A 17,744-nucleotide genomic window follows, 5' to 3' on the forward strand; every position below is an offset into this window, starting at 1 on the left:
TGCCAGAAAACTGCAACTGAAACTTTTAACATCTTAATAGTGTGCTCAAGAAATCCATCTGCTCCCCTGTAACTTGTTAACATTATAATTAAATTAAATGTGATCTCGTTTTATACTCAGAATGCAAATGTTGACATTAAAAGAAAAGCAAGACAGTTATTATCACGGTAGAGAATCATAATGAGTATACAATCAATAGTTTGATATATAGTTCAGTTTTTCAGTAATAAAAACAAAGTAAACTGTTCATAATGTCTGGAGACCAAGATTTTTTTAAAAGTAATTATTGATAAGAATGATGTGATCCTAGCACTTAAATACCACATATGTCAAACATTTTTTAAACAATTACTTTACCTGGGCTGTGATAAACTAGATCTAGTCATCTATCTACAGAAATATTAGGTTGCTAAAGTTACTGAAAGCACATTTTGCATTTGTAATGTAGTCAAATACATATGTAGCAAACATTATTATAATCTAAAAATTCTGTTCCAAGCCCTGACATGCAAAGTTATAATATGCAGGAGAGACATTTAGTGTACTTAACAAAAAAGAAAAAAACTATAAATGTGACTATTATTCTGGAAAATTCAGTTCAATAAACATTTACTGAATCTTACCATTTGTGAGGCACAACAGGTCTCTACAATACAGAAGATATAATGGTTTCTTTCTAAGTCTTTTTACAATTGTTAAAAGAAGAAAGGATGGAGGAAAAGCATTCAGCATCTTGACTGAATTTTAGATGGGCTGTTCAGGTGCTTTGCTCCCGCATGTTGTAGAACCCACGTATGTTGTGGTAAAAAGAAGAATTAATAAGAACAAGCGGGAACATCTACTGTGTATTCCTTTGATTATTTTTTAAATGGACCTGCTTAAGAAATGGCAGTAGGGAACTTAAAACAAACAAAAATAGTATGAAAGGAAGAGGGTAAAAAACTTAAATAAAATGGTGGGGGAAGCTAACAATTCAGTTAGCTAGAAGTGGTATGTTTATACCAAAGAAATGGAATACATTTATGAAAATAACTAAAGATCTATGTTGGAATCTAGATGTATTTGAAAATGTCAGTTAACTAAATTGTCCTCCATGTTTAGAGTCTTTCATCAGAGTTAACTCAAATCAGGAAAGGGTTAAGATTCAATTGATCTAGCTCCATAATACATGGAAGGGTCTAATCAATACTGGTATCAAAGCAGGCAGTGAGTTGCAAATATTATTGAGGTTTTTCACTTACTAAACTTTATTCTCAGAGCAGCCTGTATTGCAAGATTCCGCATTGCAAGAATCTGCCTGTATCTGAAATGGCACTATGGGCCACTCAAGGCTAATTATTCAGAAAGGCTTTTTTTTTTTTTTAAGATTTTATTTATTGATTGATAGACAGAGATCACAAGTAGGCAGAGGCAGGCAGAGAGAGGGAGGGGGAAGCAGGCTCCCCGCTGAGCAGAGAGCCCGATGCGGGGCTCGATCCCAGGACCCTGAGATCATGACCTGAGCTGAAGGCAGAGGCTTAACCCACTGAGCCACCCAGGTGCCCCCAGAAAGGCTTTTTAAATACATACATACATACATACATACATACATACATACATACATCATTAAAACCACTAAGAATATGTTTAATCTCTCCTCCCTGAACTTTGAAAGAGAAGAAAGCAGCAGAAAAGCTCACTGTTTTTAGAAATGGAAGTACACCATCCTGCATTACCAAATGGAGGAAATGACCAGAAAAGATGAGTACATGGTGCTCTTTACTTGTCAAACTATGAATTCAGAATGATGATTTTCTAGAAGATCAGGGGAAAAAAAAATCTCATGTACTTATTTACCTCTTTCTAATACTAGATATGGATTTATTTTTAAAATTCCTTCCAAAAGTCTTCCTATTTAGACTGTGTTGGCTCTAAAAAATTTAATGCTACCCCTGAAGAAGAGTGCGGTCATCCTCGTTGACCACAGAGAGAGTGGGTGCACTCCCCCTAGAATGGAGACTGGCTAGCACAGGAAAGCCATACTCCTTCTCACTTCCAGGGCTACGGTTTTCCTTTTAGTAATCACAGGGAACAGAAGAGGTAAGAGCACACCCTACAGAAGCCCAGTGTAGTCCAAAGAAGCTAAGTCTTCATGACTCAAGGTGAAAGCAAGAAACAGAAACTTTTCTGGAGATGACCCTATGTACTTTAGGAAGAGAGTTTTACCTTGAACTGTGCTTGCATTTAAGACTTGTGTGGGTAAAAGATAGTGCAGAGGAACTGCATCCTTGAAATGACCTAGGTCAAGATGGACCTCTTGAAAGCTCTTCTTATCTTCCAGAGATGTTCTTGACTTTTAAGTAAACACTTTTTAAAATGAAATAAAATTTAAAAATTAAATTTCATTCAAAGCCATACACAAATATATTCATTTGTGAAGGCAATATAATGCTGTTATTAAGCATATTTGAAGCTTGGTTTCTCCAGACTCCTTGTCTCAGTTTCGTTCTCTGATGAATGGAGATCATTTCAATAACTATCTGCGCCTCATAATGGTGCTATAAAGATTAAAGAAATCATTAGGTATAAAGCAGCTATTATAGTGACTAACACATTATAAGAATTCAGTCAAGTTGGCCACTGGAATCATTTTTTAAAAGTTCACTGCTCCCTTTCAATTGTTTTGAAGACAAGAACTAACTGAGTGCACGTCCGGGAGCAGAGACAATCCCCAAATGTTTGTTCCAAACATTCATCTCATCAGGGGGTTAGAGCTCAACCAAGCCACTTATTCCAAGGTTGGCCCACAGATCTTTCTTCACCTACTAGTTTGCTTAACTATAGAACTAATATTCTTAGCCTGCATCTTGAGTCCCAGAATCAGCAAATTATGCTATACCTAAGAAAGAAGAAAGGAACAATGAATTTCACTGTGGAGGAACCTATAATTTCTCTGAAAGATTTCATCCAATATAATTTCTAAACATTGTCTATATAAAGGGAAACCCTTCAGAAACTTATGTGATATTAAAACTATGTGAAACTAGGAATGTTTATTCAACAAAGGTAGGTATTATTTAATTTAGACACCATCCTGCAAAATAACACAGACCATATCTCATCACTTCCTTCCTTCAGTTCAGATTTTCCATCAGTTTTCAATCCAACTCAATGAGGTTAGACAAACCTAAATAAAAATATTGTTGCAAATGTTTATACTTAGCAATACAAGGACAGAATGACTCATCTCTTCCGAAAACACTGCTCACTTGTGGAAAGCCCAGAAATGGATGATCTTCCTCTTGTCAGAAAATGATAAACCCAGCCATTCAGTTAGTTGTTCAAGAAATCTGAAGGTCTTCCTTGAAATCTTTTTCATCAAGACAATTAGCCTATCACTGATTCTTGTGAAATGAATCTTAAAAACATATTTTAATCAGCCTACTCCTCCTCGTCATCTTAGTCCAAATTCCAGTCTTCCCTGAACTACATTATTTCAACAGTAATTAACTTACTAATCTTTCTGTTAACTACCCACAACCATTCTGCACACAGAAGTTAAAGAACCTCTCTGAACAAAAATCATGACTTTTCCCACCGCATTTATGCTAAAATTCCAATACTAACACGAACTATATATTCTGGTCTAAGTCAGTACTCTAATTTCCAAAGGGCTTATATCAATATGCAATTCTATTTATTTATGTGATTATTCATTTAATGAGTAGATTATTAACTCCATGAGGACAGGAACAATTCTGTGTTTTCATAATTGTATGCTTAGTCTTTAATCTTTTCTGGTCCATTATGGAGTCTCAGTAAAGATTTGTGGACTAAATGAATTAAAAGAAGAAAAGAAAAAAGAACCCCTAAGACCTCTACTACACAGAAGTTGTGTCTAACAGAAAAATAAGCAAATCCAGTCAATAAATGTACTCTACAGAATAAGCACTGACATAAAATGATTTTGCCTTTTGTTTTTCTTTTTAAATGTGGATGCCTGAAGGAGTTACTTGTGAACAAGCGTCGTAAGAATAGGGAAATATAATATTCAAATCAGAACGACAGATCAACCATTCTGGGTCTTATCTCTGATGATGATATTAAGGACTATTTTGAGAAAAAAATGTATTTATCTTACCCATCTCTCTCCTGACTGGCCATATCCTTTGCAAGCCTATTTATCCAGATTAGTTCTTCCTTTATATGTCTTTACCTATAACTCTGGAATTTTTGAGTAGAGCAGAGAATTGTGAGAACTTGTAGCTATATACAGTCTGCTGTTTTGGGTTAAACAATTACATCTCTGCAGATTTTTCCAGAGCATGAACTCAGATCCACAAATGAATGTAAGAAAGTGGACCAGCTGAACATTTACTAAGTTTCTGTTATATGATAGACTCATAATCTTGTGCAAGATATATAAGGAAATGTACTAAAACTGTTCTACTTTTTGTCTTTAGAGAACATACAATTTTTCATATGAACTCTCCCAGAGGTTAATAAGTGCTGTACACCAAATCCATGAAGCACTTAACATCTCTCTAAGATGCAATCAGTGGTTCAATTTTTAATGTGTTGCAAGCATATAAAAATTACTACTATGTACACACAACAGTGGAATCTTCGTAAATGAGAGAAAAATGATTTTTAATTAATACTGTACTCTAGATGACATTTTGCAATTACATATGAACATGGGCAATGCTCTAAAAACTCAGGACATTTCAAGCAAAATAACACTACCCTATAAAACCCAAACTAATATAAAGCAGAAATTTAAGCCCCCCACAATTTGACTTTTCAGCTCTATACAGAGAATAGACAAAATAATTTTTAATATTTATACTAGGAAGACATTTAACAATTTATATAAATGTAAACAAGTTTGGGTCAAAATTGTCCTTTATCTGATCTTGCTAAATTCCTAGCTAAATGCTTCTATTCGGAAAATAAATTCACAGCAAAAAGACAGAAAATAGGAAGAAAGAAAGGAAAGGAAGGAAAAAAGAGAAGGAGGGAGAAAGAGAGATGGGAGAGATTAATCAGTGATTCAATTTAAGAAGTCTTTCCTAAAAGACACTGGCTTTATTTAATAACAACAATAACAACCACAGTTTGGGTGTTTATTAAATTCCGGTGTCCTCCATGACAAAAATACTGTATAAGGTATTTCTATTTCTTACAACAACTCTCTTAAAAGTATATTATTCATATTTCAGATGAGGAAACTAGATCTCAGGAATTTAAGCCATTTGCTCAGATTATATACCCAATAAACTGTGATCCCAGATTTGACTGCCCTCAAAGCCCACGTACTGTCAGCTCTGTTCCAGTGACTATCCATCTCTAGACCAAGTTCTTCATACTACAGATAGAAAAATATAATACAGATGTACAAATTTTGCCATGTTACCCAGCAACTGAGCAGCAGAGATAGTACTAAAAACATCATATTCTGATTCCCAGCCCAGTGGACTTTCCAGTAAAATAAATCAGGGAGTATAACAACATCAATCTAATTTGCAAGGAAGTTAATAGAGTCGAGATGACTTTGAAGGTCAAAATTTCCCCCAAAGTTGACTGTATTTTCATATACAAAAAGTTGCTCGCTAAAGACATGCTCTGTTTAATTCTAAGTTTATGTTTCTCACCTTCAAGACTAATCATTTTCCTATTCTTCTTCCTCTCCGTCCTTCTCTCACTGACTTGATCTACATGCACCCACAGCCAGAGCACAGCTTTCAGAAACAGGCCATATTTGAATCAGATCTTTAAGGCAAACCTTCAAGGCTCTGCCTCAAGTCCCATACAAGCCCTCGGCTGCTTCTGCCTTATTCCCCAGATTCCTTTCTACTCTGTTCTCCTCCCCACATTTCTCTTGATGGACTTCAGCACCCACTCTGCAAGTGTCTTTGAACTCTATGTCAGAGCCAGGATCCTGGTGGCCATCAGTCAACTGCAAGCTGGTCTTCCATTTCTCACCTGCCTCTTGAGTCCCAGTCCCTGTACTCTTTTCACTGTACTGTTCACTAATCTCTCTGGGGTCTCTCCCTTTATCCTCTACCCACTATTGACTGCCTAGATCACAAGCTGTTATACCCACCCTACAAAGAACATTATCTTTTCCCTTAGCCAATACAGTTATCAGTTTAGTTACCCATGGTGGTCCCCCGCGCCCCTGCCCTGGGGTAAGAATCTTCCTTCTAATCACAACCAGCCCTGCCTCCTCACCCCATCCTTTTATACAGAACCAGTCATGCCTGGATGTGTGATACAGGAACAAACAGGTCTATTACTTGATGAACATAATAAATGCTTTTCTCCCAGAGGAAAGAATGGCAATCTTTCTTAAACTGGTGCTGATTCTAGCATTTTGGAAGGCTTTACTGAATCCATCACTAAGTTCCCTAAAGATAGAAGAAGTAAGACTCTCTGACAGCATCACGCAGAAAATTGGATACAATCTCCCAGCATGAGAAAACACACTGCTGTGTGGGTATAATGGTAAATAATAATGGGACGATCTAAAGAGAGGAGCTGATGAGTCATAGGAAGACACAGTAAATGTTGCAGACAAATTAAGTAGCACAAGACTCATTTTAGGAGGGTTCAGGGAAAAGACCAAAATGTTGGATGGAATTAAGATATGAAAAATGTGGTTGCTCAAAATCAGAATCCAAATTTGCTCAGAACTTGAATTTGACAGAACAGACTGCTGGAAATTGTGAAAATCTTAGGCTGCTATTTAAAAGTAAATTAAAGATTCTTGAACATCGGTTCCAAAAAAAGTCACCTAAGTTCCTATGAAATATTAAAAAATAATTCTTATTCTCATAATAAAATAAAATCTATTTTTTAAGTGACAACTGAAGCACAGAAAATAAAAGGACTTGATTTTAAATTCAAATTCCTTATTTTATAGCTCATGAGGCTATGTACTAGAAATCCATTTTTCCTTTGTAATAAATACTACTTAGCCTTCAAAGGCTTGGTTAGTAATAAATAATTTAAAGCTCTGGTATATCTGCTTTACATTCCCAAATTTTACCGTTAGCATCATTTTTAAAAGCCTACCTCTGAGGAGATATTATGACACAATTGCAATTAAAAAGCTAAAAGAAATGATTCTTACTACCTTAACAGAACATAATTTAAATTAGGCCTTTTTTAAGGGAAGAAAGCAATGGAATCTTTTGAATAACTTAAAATTTAAATGGAAAACTACTGGAAAATAAATCTCTAATCTAAAACAAATTGGTAAATAAGCCCTAAATCACTTGGATAATGCTATTTAAGATAAATAACATTTGGGACACAGGGAGACTTTTTAAATTCAGGATGAGTCAATTTTGTTAATTGCAGATGGATTATCTGCCTCAGGAGGTGTCCTGTGCTCCAATTCCAAAGCCTATATCCATCCAGATAGGAAAAATCCTCCAGCTCCTTAAAAAGATTGGCTAAAGTAATGGCTGCAACAGGAGAGTGTACAAATTCTGCCTCCAGCCAAGAGGAACCAACCGTGGAAAACAGTGCGAAGTTTAGTGACCAACTTACAATGTTATCTTTAACTAGATAGCAAAGCCCTGACCAGAGTAGGTTTACCAGGTGGGAGGGGAGGAGGGGGTGGGGCAGGAGGAGGCAGAGAGGACTGAGGAATAGTTTTAAGAGCTAGCGGTCAAACGCCTATTATTTCCCAACGTGAAGTTCATTGTTTCTGCCATGCTTTAATATATTCCACTGTATTAAGAACAAAACAAAATATAATCCACCATATTTACATATTATGTGACAAAACATAGTATCTTCCCTTAGAAGTTATTTTTGTCATCAAGTTTCCTGTGAGAAAACACTTTTCCTGACTTTGAATCATTTCTGATACTCTCCCTGGCTCTGTCCTTTCTTCCAAAACCATTCTTTCCTCCACTGAAGTATCCCTTCTAACCTCCCCATCTCTCCCCACCATCTGTCCATTAGATTGGTTTGAAAAATCAAGTACATGGAAAAAGTGTCAGTGAACAGGGATGAGTGTGGAATCTGAAAGTATCTATCTAGCAGACCAGCTGGTTTGAAAGGCAGCTCCCACATCATGGGCAGATAAAACTTCCATGCAAACATTTCACTCTCTTCCTTCACCAAACTACACTTTTAAACAAAAATGATAATTGAGTTTCATTTGCTTTTCATTTGAGGTTTAAGTAGGGGAGTAAAAGGCCATTTGAACAGAAGATGTATCTTCTCTCTGAGCACTTGAACTTCCAAGAGTCCAAGGCAACATTCTCAACCCAATGGACTTTGTTCTTTCATCTACATGTTCTCCCTTCTCTAGATACTTGACTCTCTCATAGTTAGTGTTTTTAATAAAAGATAATATTTTCTCAAACAAGATGGTGGGTGGGTTACAACAAAATATATTTTTTCCCCATTGTTCACCTGGGATGGATACTCACGTGAGAGCACATGACTATATTACCAGATGCTTAAATAAACAAATCAAAAATATCATTCTACTGGCAAGCTTGTTATATTTAATTTTACTCTGCTATTTTTGATTTGTCTTGCCTATTTGATTTCCCTCTCTCATCTCTTTCCTTTTTTCTCTTCATCTCAAGTATCTAATTGGGCTTCCCTCACGTAATATGCTACCACACTGCAGTTCTTATAGTTTTATTCTTTGCTTCTTTCTTCTTTCTTTTGTAGCCAATCTCTTTGCTACATTCAAGCTCTACCTGTCGTTTCCCATTTAATACTAACACACTGCCTAATAAATTTACTTTAAAATTAAAACAATAACAACAACAACAACAAAAAACCCTGTCTCACTGCTCAAACAGAAAGCCTACCTTTTAACCCTTTTCTTAATATTTATTTGCCTGAGAGGATTGCCCAGTAGGTCAAAGGTTGAGGAAAACATTAGTTACATATAATTTAAAAGACTGAATGAATTCTACCTTTGTCAGTCAGACAGATATAATAGCAACACTTTCAATAAACTTGCTTAAATTACAAAAGACCCTATAGATGAAGCAAAGTGGGTAGTTAGAATAGCTTCATGTTGCCTAAACAGGTTTCCAAGGCTTTGCCTCAATTATGCCACCTCATCCACAGCAGGAGTGAGGAAAAACCTAAAGGGCATCTCATCGTGCCTGGTTATGTGAGATGATCATAAATCAACTGCCAGCAAATACTCCCAATGTTTCCATCATCACCCCTCACCCTGAGTGTGCTTTTGTTGGTCTTGCCTAAGTGGGAATTGTTGAATCAGCTGAACAACCACCACATACTCCAACCAAAATAATGCCAACTTTTTAACACGTTTCAAGACTTTCAAGACATGTTTCAAGTGAGCATAAACATATCTGAACCATAACTTACAATGATATGAAAACAAATTATACATGAAAGAAATGTTAAAAGGCACTGATACACAAACGTCTTCAAACTGGTTAATAAATCAAGTTAAATCAAGTTAAATAAAAGTAGTGAGAATTCATAGACGTCTTATTAGCCTCAGAAGAACACTCTAAGCGTAAAGTTCAATTTTATACAGATAATGTAAGAGCGATGCCTTGGACATCTCAAGTATTTGAATGTCAAAGGTGAATAGACTTGGAGAGTTTTGACACATTTATTTTATGAGTCTGAGATTCTTAAAAGAAATGTTGAAGATATACACTTCAAAATTCCCCAAGCCTTTTGATATTGTGGTTAGCTCTGCAATTTTCTCAGTATTCTTCCTAGATCATTTGATTTTTATGAACAGTTAATTGAATTCAAATAAATGAGATGGGGTGAGGGGAGGAAGAAGGAGGACAGTGAGTGGGAAGATTTAGGAAAAAATATCTGGAATTCATTTTCTGTCTTATTTGGAACCAGAGAAAATAGGATCACCCCACACAATTGATCTGAAAATGAAACATGATCCCAGTGATTGAAAGTGAAGGGAGAATACATAATTCTGTGGTACCGCCTTCTCTTAACATTTATACACTTACTTTCTTTTTTTTTACATGCCAACGTTGTAGTAAAAATCATTAAAATCTCAATCACTAAAAATGCATTTACGGAGCATATGGTATAAAGAATGGCACACCATATAGTCCCTGGCCCAAAGGAGCTAAGTCTCTTTTTCAAAACATTTAATTCTTAAAACCTAAGAATTAACACTACACCCAAAAGGAAAACTATACATTTGCTTTTTGAATCTCCTCATTTCATCTTGTGAACATTTTGTAGCATGGCATATGAAGGCTAAAATATAAACATATCAACACTTATTTGTTAGAAGAAAAAAACTCGGTAAGATTTTTAAACCCACTTTTGGTCTCCAACCACATATTCATCAATTCCAAACTACCAAAATGAAAACCGAAGAGTTAACATTTCTTTGTCTGGATTAAAAAATACTTACACTATTGGCTTTTCCAGGCGACTTCCCTGAGAACCAACAATCTCCCCCAATGTACAAAACACTTGTCCCAGAAAGTCCTAAAATAGATAAGAGGATTAAAGCTCATAAGTTCTCAGACTGTCTTTACACTACATATTTTGTACATCATATTTGCATTGGTTTCATTGCTGAAATACCAAATTCTCTAACCTCCAATAGTAAGTAAAATAAGCTCCATATGCATTCATTGAAGCATGCGATTTTCCTGCAAGTATGCAAAGCCCTTTGTCCTTTTTATCACAGCAGGTCTGTTATTTCAAGTAAGCAAGACACTGCTTTTCTTTTTGAAATTACAACAAACTTGGAGAAACGTTGCAGAATTTGAATTCACAACTGGCTTGATTTTGGATGTTTCTGAACGTAGTAAACTTGGGGCTGAGGAGGCAAACTGAAAGCACAGAGCAGCTGTGGTTAGCCAACACCAGAACTAGCTACATAAGAGAAGTTGTGAGATGTGGGTATGGGTGGGAGATTGGGGGATGGGGGGAGTCCCAAGCCATCCACCAGGGGTCCATTCCATGATTGCTACTGATTACCTGGGACTGGGCAATTAATTAAACTCTCCTGTTTCTAACATGTACTAGTCCCCTCACAGAGTTGTTTTGAGGATGAGTGAGTTACTGCATTAGTTAATATTAGCATATATTAAGCACCTAAAATAGGTTAAGTATATTAGATTATAAAGTTCATGAATATACAGCTAGATGAATCTTATTTTCAAGTACAATCTTTTACTTATTTTCAGAATTCAGAATAACCTTGCAAAATGAAAGGTCGGTTGTTAATCTCTGCTTCACATATAAAGAAACTCCTAATCATATAGGAAGTTGATCTTTTCATGTTTTAAGCAGTCAATAAGTAGCAGAGTCAAGATTAACCCAGGTGTTCCAATTCTAGATTAATATGCTCCCTAAGAATTTAAATATAAATACAATGCAATCTCACAGGCCAATAAAAGAAGAGTTCCGACATCATCTGGATACAGGAGTCAAGAAAATATGTTAGTGTTCCAGAGAGAGACACACCCTCTAGTTTAGTCTGTACATGATTTGAATCCCCTAAAGGAGAAGGTGAAAGATCTCCCTAAATTGAACAGTGAACAGGTCCAGGAGAAGCCCTAAGAAGGATGGACAGAAATGAAGGCAAATAAAATGTTGTTCGAAGTTTTTAATAAATAAAATTTTTAAATGTCTAACAAGCCATGAAAGCAAAAACTCTGTATATCCCATTTAAAATAAATAAAAGGGGAGAGTGCTCTAAGTCTCATGAAGGAAACAAAGTCCGCACTGCAGACTAGGATAGTCAGGGTAACATTTGCCAAAGCCGGTAAGCCTTGAGAGCCACAGAAGAACCCGATCACGACAGAAGAGAGCTGGACATTCTGTTAGCTCGGGTGCGATGAGAAGTTACTCAGAGCTGAGGACTTAAAGCTCTTAAAGGAGACGGGAAGTGGGGAAAAGGACAAAAGCAAGGAGGAACGTGTTTTGTTTTGCAAAAAACCAGCCATTTCCACCAAAAAGACACCCAGCTTGTAGAGACCACTTTTAGGCAAACAACAGGAGCAATGGAATGTGGAAAAGGCCCTCAGATACCACCAGGCTGAACAGACAGGCCCATCAGGTCTCAGACCCACCTCCAAACAACCACAGGCCCTAAATGACCAGTGGGCTTACAACCAGGCACAGCTGCCAAAAAAGGCAGAATTCTGTATGTCGCTATACCTCATTTCCCCCCTTTAAAAACAGCCCCACTGCCTCATTGCAGACGACCTCCCTTCTATCTGGCCACTGCTCCCTTAACAATGTAGTCGATAAACTTCTATCTCTTTGCTCTGCTTCAGGTGAATTCTTTCACCTCCCGATTCACCAGCTTCCACCAGATAGTCAGCCCACATTTGGGCCCCCCCTCCAACCAAGAGACACCCCCTTCAGACATCACATCATGTAGAGGTTTCATCTGTTAGCCCCTTGGTAGGTGTTTCTTTCCCCTGTCGTGAACCAGTGTGGGCCGGCTTGAGCCCTTTTGGAGCTGAGGACCTGCAGAAGCCCCCCAAAGTTGTCCTGGAGCTACCTTTGGCTCATTATAAGACTCAGATCTCCTCCTATAGGTGGGGTTTTTCTGCTAGTTTTTGAACATAGATGCATGTATTAGCACATTGACATGCTAGGCATGTGCAACTGAACCAAAGTGCCTAAATAACAGAATATGTGTAACTCCTTGATGTGTATGTAGCACATATGCAAGCCCCCCACCCCGCCACCATACACCGAATAAAAGCTTCCAGTACTCACCCCAGGGGGAGACAGTGCTTTGACAGCAGCCTCCAGCTCCTCACTTGTGAAAAATAATAAAAAGTTCTTCGCCTTCAACACTTCCTTGGATTGTGTTCAACTTAATGCACCCCAGGCGGTGAGCCCCTTGAGTTAGCTACAATTCCAGGTAAAGGAGAACAGAATTGGCTACCCCATAATATGCCTCTTTGGCAGAAGGATTATTTTAAGAGAAGCAGCAGACACAGGAGAAACTCAGAAAACCAGGTTAGAAGTTCCCCTTTTGTAGGAGATATTAACATTTATTAAAAAAAAAAAAATCCATTTGTAAGGGTGTCTCCCTCACTGTTTAGGAAGTAGGGGGGTACTAAATCTCTAGGATTTCTTCTTAGTGGAGAAGGCAGAGATTTCAATCTGCATAAACCATGCCCTCTTCAATATGCTTTGCCTGAAAACCTCCTATAACTGGTTCCCCACTCACCAGCATCTTTTGTCTTTGGCTAGAGATGGTATAAGGTTTGGACCCTTTCAGGGAGTTATTCAGTTTTTCCTGGAATTTTACAGAAGGTATACCATGTTAATAAATTTTCATTTGTTTTTCTCCTGTTAATTTTTTTCATTACAGGGTTGTCGGCTAAGAACCTGTAAGGGTAGAGGGAGTATTATCTTTCCTCCCTGACATAGTCCTAGAGAACAGATAAGGCAAGAATGTAATGAGAAAAGAGTAGGCCTCACGTAAAGGGCAGAACTGAAGATGAAAACCCAGAAAGGTCCGGTTGGCCGGGCAAAAACAAACACACGAAAGAGTTGCCTTAGGATAATCAGAAGCAACTGGAGGCCTTATAGCAATGCAGGGATACCACTGCAATGGTACATTCATGAACAGGTAAAGGACAGGACTTTAGGTAGGGAAACAATGGGGGCCCCAACTAGCTCTGAAGGCATCTGAGGCATGCAGACATCGAGACATTTTAAAAAAGACAGAGATCAGGAAAATTTACACTACCTTATCTCAGCTGCTAGGGCTAAAACGTTTTTCTAATAATCACACTGTAACCACAGAAAATAAAAAATAACCACAAAAACGAATCAGGCCTCAAAGGAAAAGTTCACTATAAAGATTAACCAGACCTAGCAACATGTGTCTATACATCATGGAGGTCACAAAAACAAAAACTCTCACACGATGTACAAGCATCATGTCTGTTTCCAGGCCATGGATCTAACCACCAGCAAGTTTCCTGGCAAAGTCCTAATAATAAAAGGCCAGAGATGAAAAGCCCTTACTGGCAACCTGGTGGAGACCCCTCTCACTCCTGAGAGCTTTTCCTGTATCCTTGCTTAATAAAACTCTCATCAGTTTTGCTCCCTCTCCTTTGCCTGCGAGATTCATTCTTTGATTCCGTGAGACAAGAACCTCTCTCCCTTGCTTCATTCAGAAGATTACTCAGGTACTAGTGTGCAAAATGGATGAGGAAAAATCTGGAAGCTGGATGGATCAGAAGACTCGTATTGTTATTAAAGAAGCCAAGTGTTAAGGCCCAAACTACAGTTGTAGGAAACAGTGCAGAGAAAAGTGACAGGATTTGGTGTAAACTATACTTGCACATGGAGGTGATGCGGGAAACAAAGGCAGAAGAAAAATTATTAAATTTCTTTACTACTTACAGCCCCACTGACAAGTCCTTAAAACAGGCAGAATGACATTCCTCTAGGGACTCAGCTGTCTCCATGTTAATACTCTGCTAAGGGCAAAGGGCAATCTCAGCCGGACCCCAGGATCCTATAAGTCTACTTTAACATGTACAAATTCCTTTGGAAACTTCCTTTATCTACCTCCAAGATACATGTTGGCAGTCATCTACCAAGCATATGACCCACTGATATACATCTGAAGGGTCTCATGACTCAGGTTTTAGTAGACAGCAATAAATGACCTTTTCCCAACAATGGCCAGCCTCCTCAAGGTCCTGGAAACCTTGCTTTCAAAATTCCTTAGAGACTTACGCTATCTCTGATCCCCTCCCAACTTGAAAATACGTAATGAGCCACTGTTCATGACCCCAGTGCAGCTCTTTCTGCCCACAGGTCCTGTCCCTGTGCTTCAATAAAATCACCTTTCTGCACCGAAGACATCTCAAGAATTCCTTCTTGGCTGTCAGCTTCGAACCCTAACGTCTTTCCTACATCAGCAGGGGGTGTGCAGGGAGTACAATGGAGATAGGAAGAGACAGACAGAAAATTACTCTAGATCTGAAACTTGATGGCTTACAGAATGACGTCACCAGCTAAACCCAGGACCTGACCTTTACTGCTCACCTGCTTGTACTCACTGAGCTTTGTCCCACATTTTTACTTAAATTCTTTCTAGCTTATCTCTTACTTAATGCAAGCCAAAAAGACCCAACAGGCATAGCATCCCCTGATGGAAATCGAAACTACTCCTCAAGCTTTAATGACTGCCCTGGTGAAGAGCTCTGGAGGCCCAGACCACCCAGACCAGCTTGAGCTTAACCAAGGACTCACACATGTGCAAATGGACCATGTAGTGAAGGACAGTAACCTCTCCATCATTATAATGCTGAAATACCCCCAAGGAGGAGCCCAAGCCTCACTAACATAACACACAATGTATGTATAGGCATGTTTCCTTAAGGTACATATGCAACCCTAAGCCCTCCTCTATATATGACAAGGTTCCCCTTTCTAAATATTCACCAGAACCCTAAATAAAAGGAACTCATCCATCCTTGCTCTTGCTTGGAGAGTTACAGCTTTAGAGTCACTCCCCATGACCTCCTCATTTGCTGCAAATCAAATTTCCTTTCTGGGACAACTCCACTTGGTGTATCTGTGACTCACCAAAGAGCAAACTCACATTAGTTCCGTTACAATATCGTCATGAAAGTTCAAAATCATTTTCAATTTTGCTTCCAAGTAGGTAAAAAGTACTTTAGGCAAAGCCTTGATATATTTAAATTCCCTAATATTTAAAATCCTTAATAACTTTCCAATTTCAAAACAGACTTTACAGATATGTTCATGGGTTAAAAAACCTAAATTTTCTCTAAGTCTCATGGCAGAGAGTCAGTGCTGAATACTAAAGATTTGGAACAGATCATTGTTCTTCTGAATCAGCAGTGAAAAACACACAGGGATTCTAGAATTCTTTTTTTTTTTTTTAATATTTTATTTATTTATTTGACAGAGGAAGAGAGATCACAAGTAGGCAGAGCAGCAGGCAGAGGGAGACGGGGAAGCAGGCTCCCCGCTGAGCCGAGAGCCCGATGTGGGGCTCGATCCCAGGACCCTGAGATCATGACCTGGGCTGAAGGCAGAGGCTTAACCCACTGAGCCACCCAGGCACCCCTAGAATTCTTCTATATAGATACTGATAGGTAGCTGTGCATGCTATAAGCTGTTCTATGCTGTCATTCCTCAAGAAAACAATACTAGACATTGAGCATATCCATATAAGGATAGAAATACTACCAAACAGAGAACACACATATATCACCATTGCTGAACAAAAGGGAAATTAAAATAATAAAATCAATAAAATGTGTACCCAAAAGATATGGTATGCATCTCTATATATTATCTCAAGTTATTGCACACTTTGCCCCTAAATATTTATGGCATTTTTGTAGTTGTTTTATTCTGTCTGTGTTTATGTGTTCCCTAGGGAGCAACACATTTACCACTCACAGTGGAAAAATTGGCATACAGAAATTGGCAACTACGCCTTGCACTGGAAATTTCTACTGAGTCTCTTTTTTAGTCATCTCAATGCCTCACATTTTCTACGCATTTTACCCAATACAGTAATAGAATACACGTCCTTTAACACATATTTTTAGATATTTTCATCTGTAGTTAAAGACAGAAATAAAAGTTACATTGAACACAAACTGCTTTATTGTTTCTTACTGTGGTGGTATGTTCCAGCTGATGAGTCATTATAATTACATCATAAAAGAATTTCCAGGAATAAATCCAGAGGTGTTTCCACAGCTTTCACACACACATAGACCAAATCCAGTTTATAGTGTGTGGCAGTTGAGAAATGTTTCAATTTATTCAATCGCATTCACAATTGGGCTTTCCCCAAAATGACCAAGAGATTAATAAATACTTGTCAAATCAGTTAATAATTATTTTATAATCTAAATAATACACAGATAGAACTTAGTTTTGAAATCTACTTAAATGTACATAAACCATGTTGTTAGTATACAGTGTAAGTTCTACCACTCTTTAAGAGTATCCAAATATGACCTTGAAGGCAGTATGCTGTTGTTAAAGCTGAAGGACCTAGCAATACAAAGTAAAGGGGACAAGAAAAGAGCAGAAAGCATAGCACACAGGCCTTATAACAATAATATGAGTTTTGCCTTGCATAGGTAGTTCAAAAAAGTTACCAATCCATCAAAGGGAGTTTATGGATTATTCCCATAACTACCTAAATCTAATTTTATTATTAATATAACGCAGCTCAAAATCCAAGGAAGCATTGCTCTACCATCAGATTCTAGCAGCTCAAAATCCAAGGAAGCATTGCTCTACCATCAGATTCTAGCTGATTATTATACAAAAACACAGTTGATTCTTGAACAACACAGGTTTAAACTGTGCTTTGGATTTTTTCAATAAACACAGCATAGTACTATAAATTTATTTTCTCTTTCTTATGATTTGCTTAATAACATATTCTTTTCTCTAACTTACTTTAAGAACACAGTATATAATGAATATAATCTACAAAATACGTATTAATTGATTATGTTATCAGTAGGGCTTCCCAACAACAGAAGGTTATTAGCTGCTAAGTTTTGGGGGAAGTCAAAAGTTATACACAGATTTTCAACTGTGTGGGGGTTGGCACTTCTAACCCCCATGTTGTTCAAGGGTCAACTGTATTTCTCTTCTTTTCTTTTTAATATTCAGGAGAATGTAATCTTTAACTGCACACTTGAGCATAATATTCTAACTCCTTCAAACTTACTACTTCATTATTTCTTCAGACCATTTTTTACTGATCAAGT

General features: G+C 37.5%; 1 protein-coding gene across 1 annotated transcript in view; it reads right to left on the reverse strand.

Moving 5' to 3' along the window:
• The window catches only part of CPNE8 (copine 8), a 203,509-nt gene that overhangs the window by 113,575 nt on the left and 72,190 nt on the right, over window positions 1–17,744 (reverse strand). Inside the window, exon 6 of the mRNA XM_080812527.1 lies at window positions 10,391–10,467. Coding sequence (XP_080668653.1) covers window positions 10,391–10,467 — 77 coding nt within the window. The remainder of the gene's footprint in view (window positions 1–10,390; window positions 10,468–17,744) is intronic.

The sequence above is a fragment of the Martes martes genome (genome assembly GCF_963455335.1).
Source record: "Martes martes genome assembly, chromosome: 8".
NCBI lineage: Eukaryota > Metazoa > Chordata > Mammalia > Carnivora > Mustelidae > Martes > Martes martes.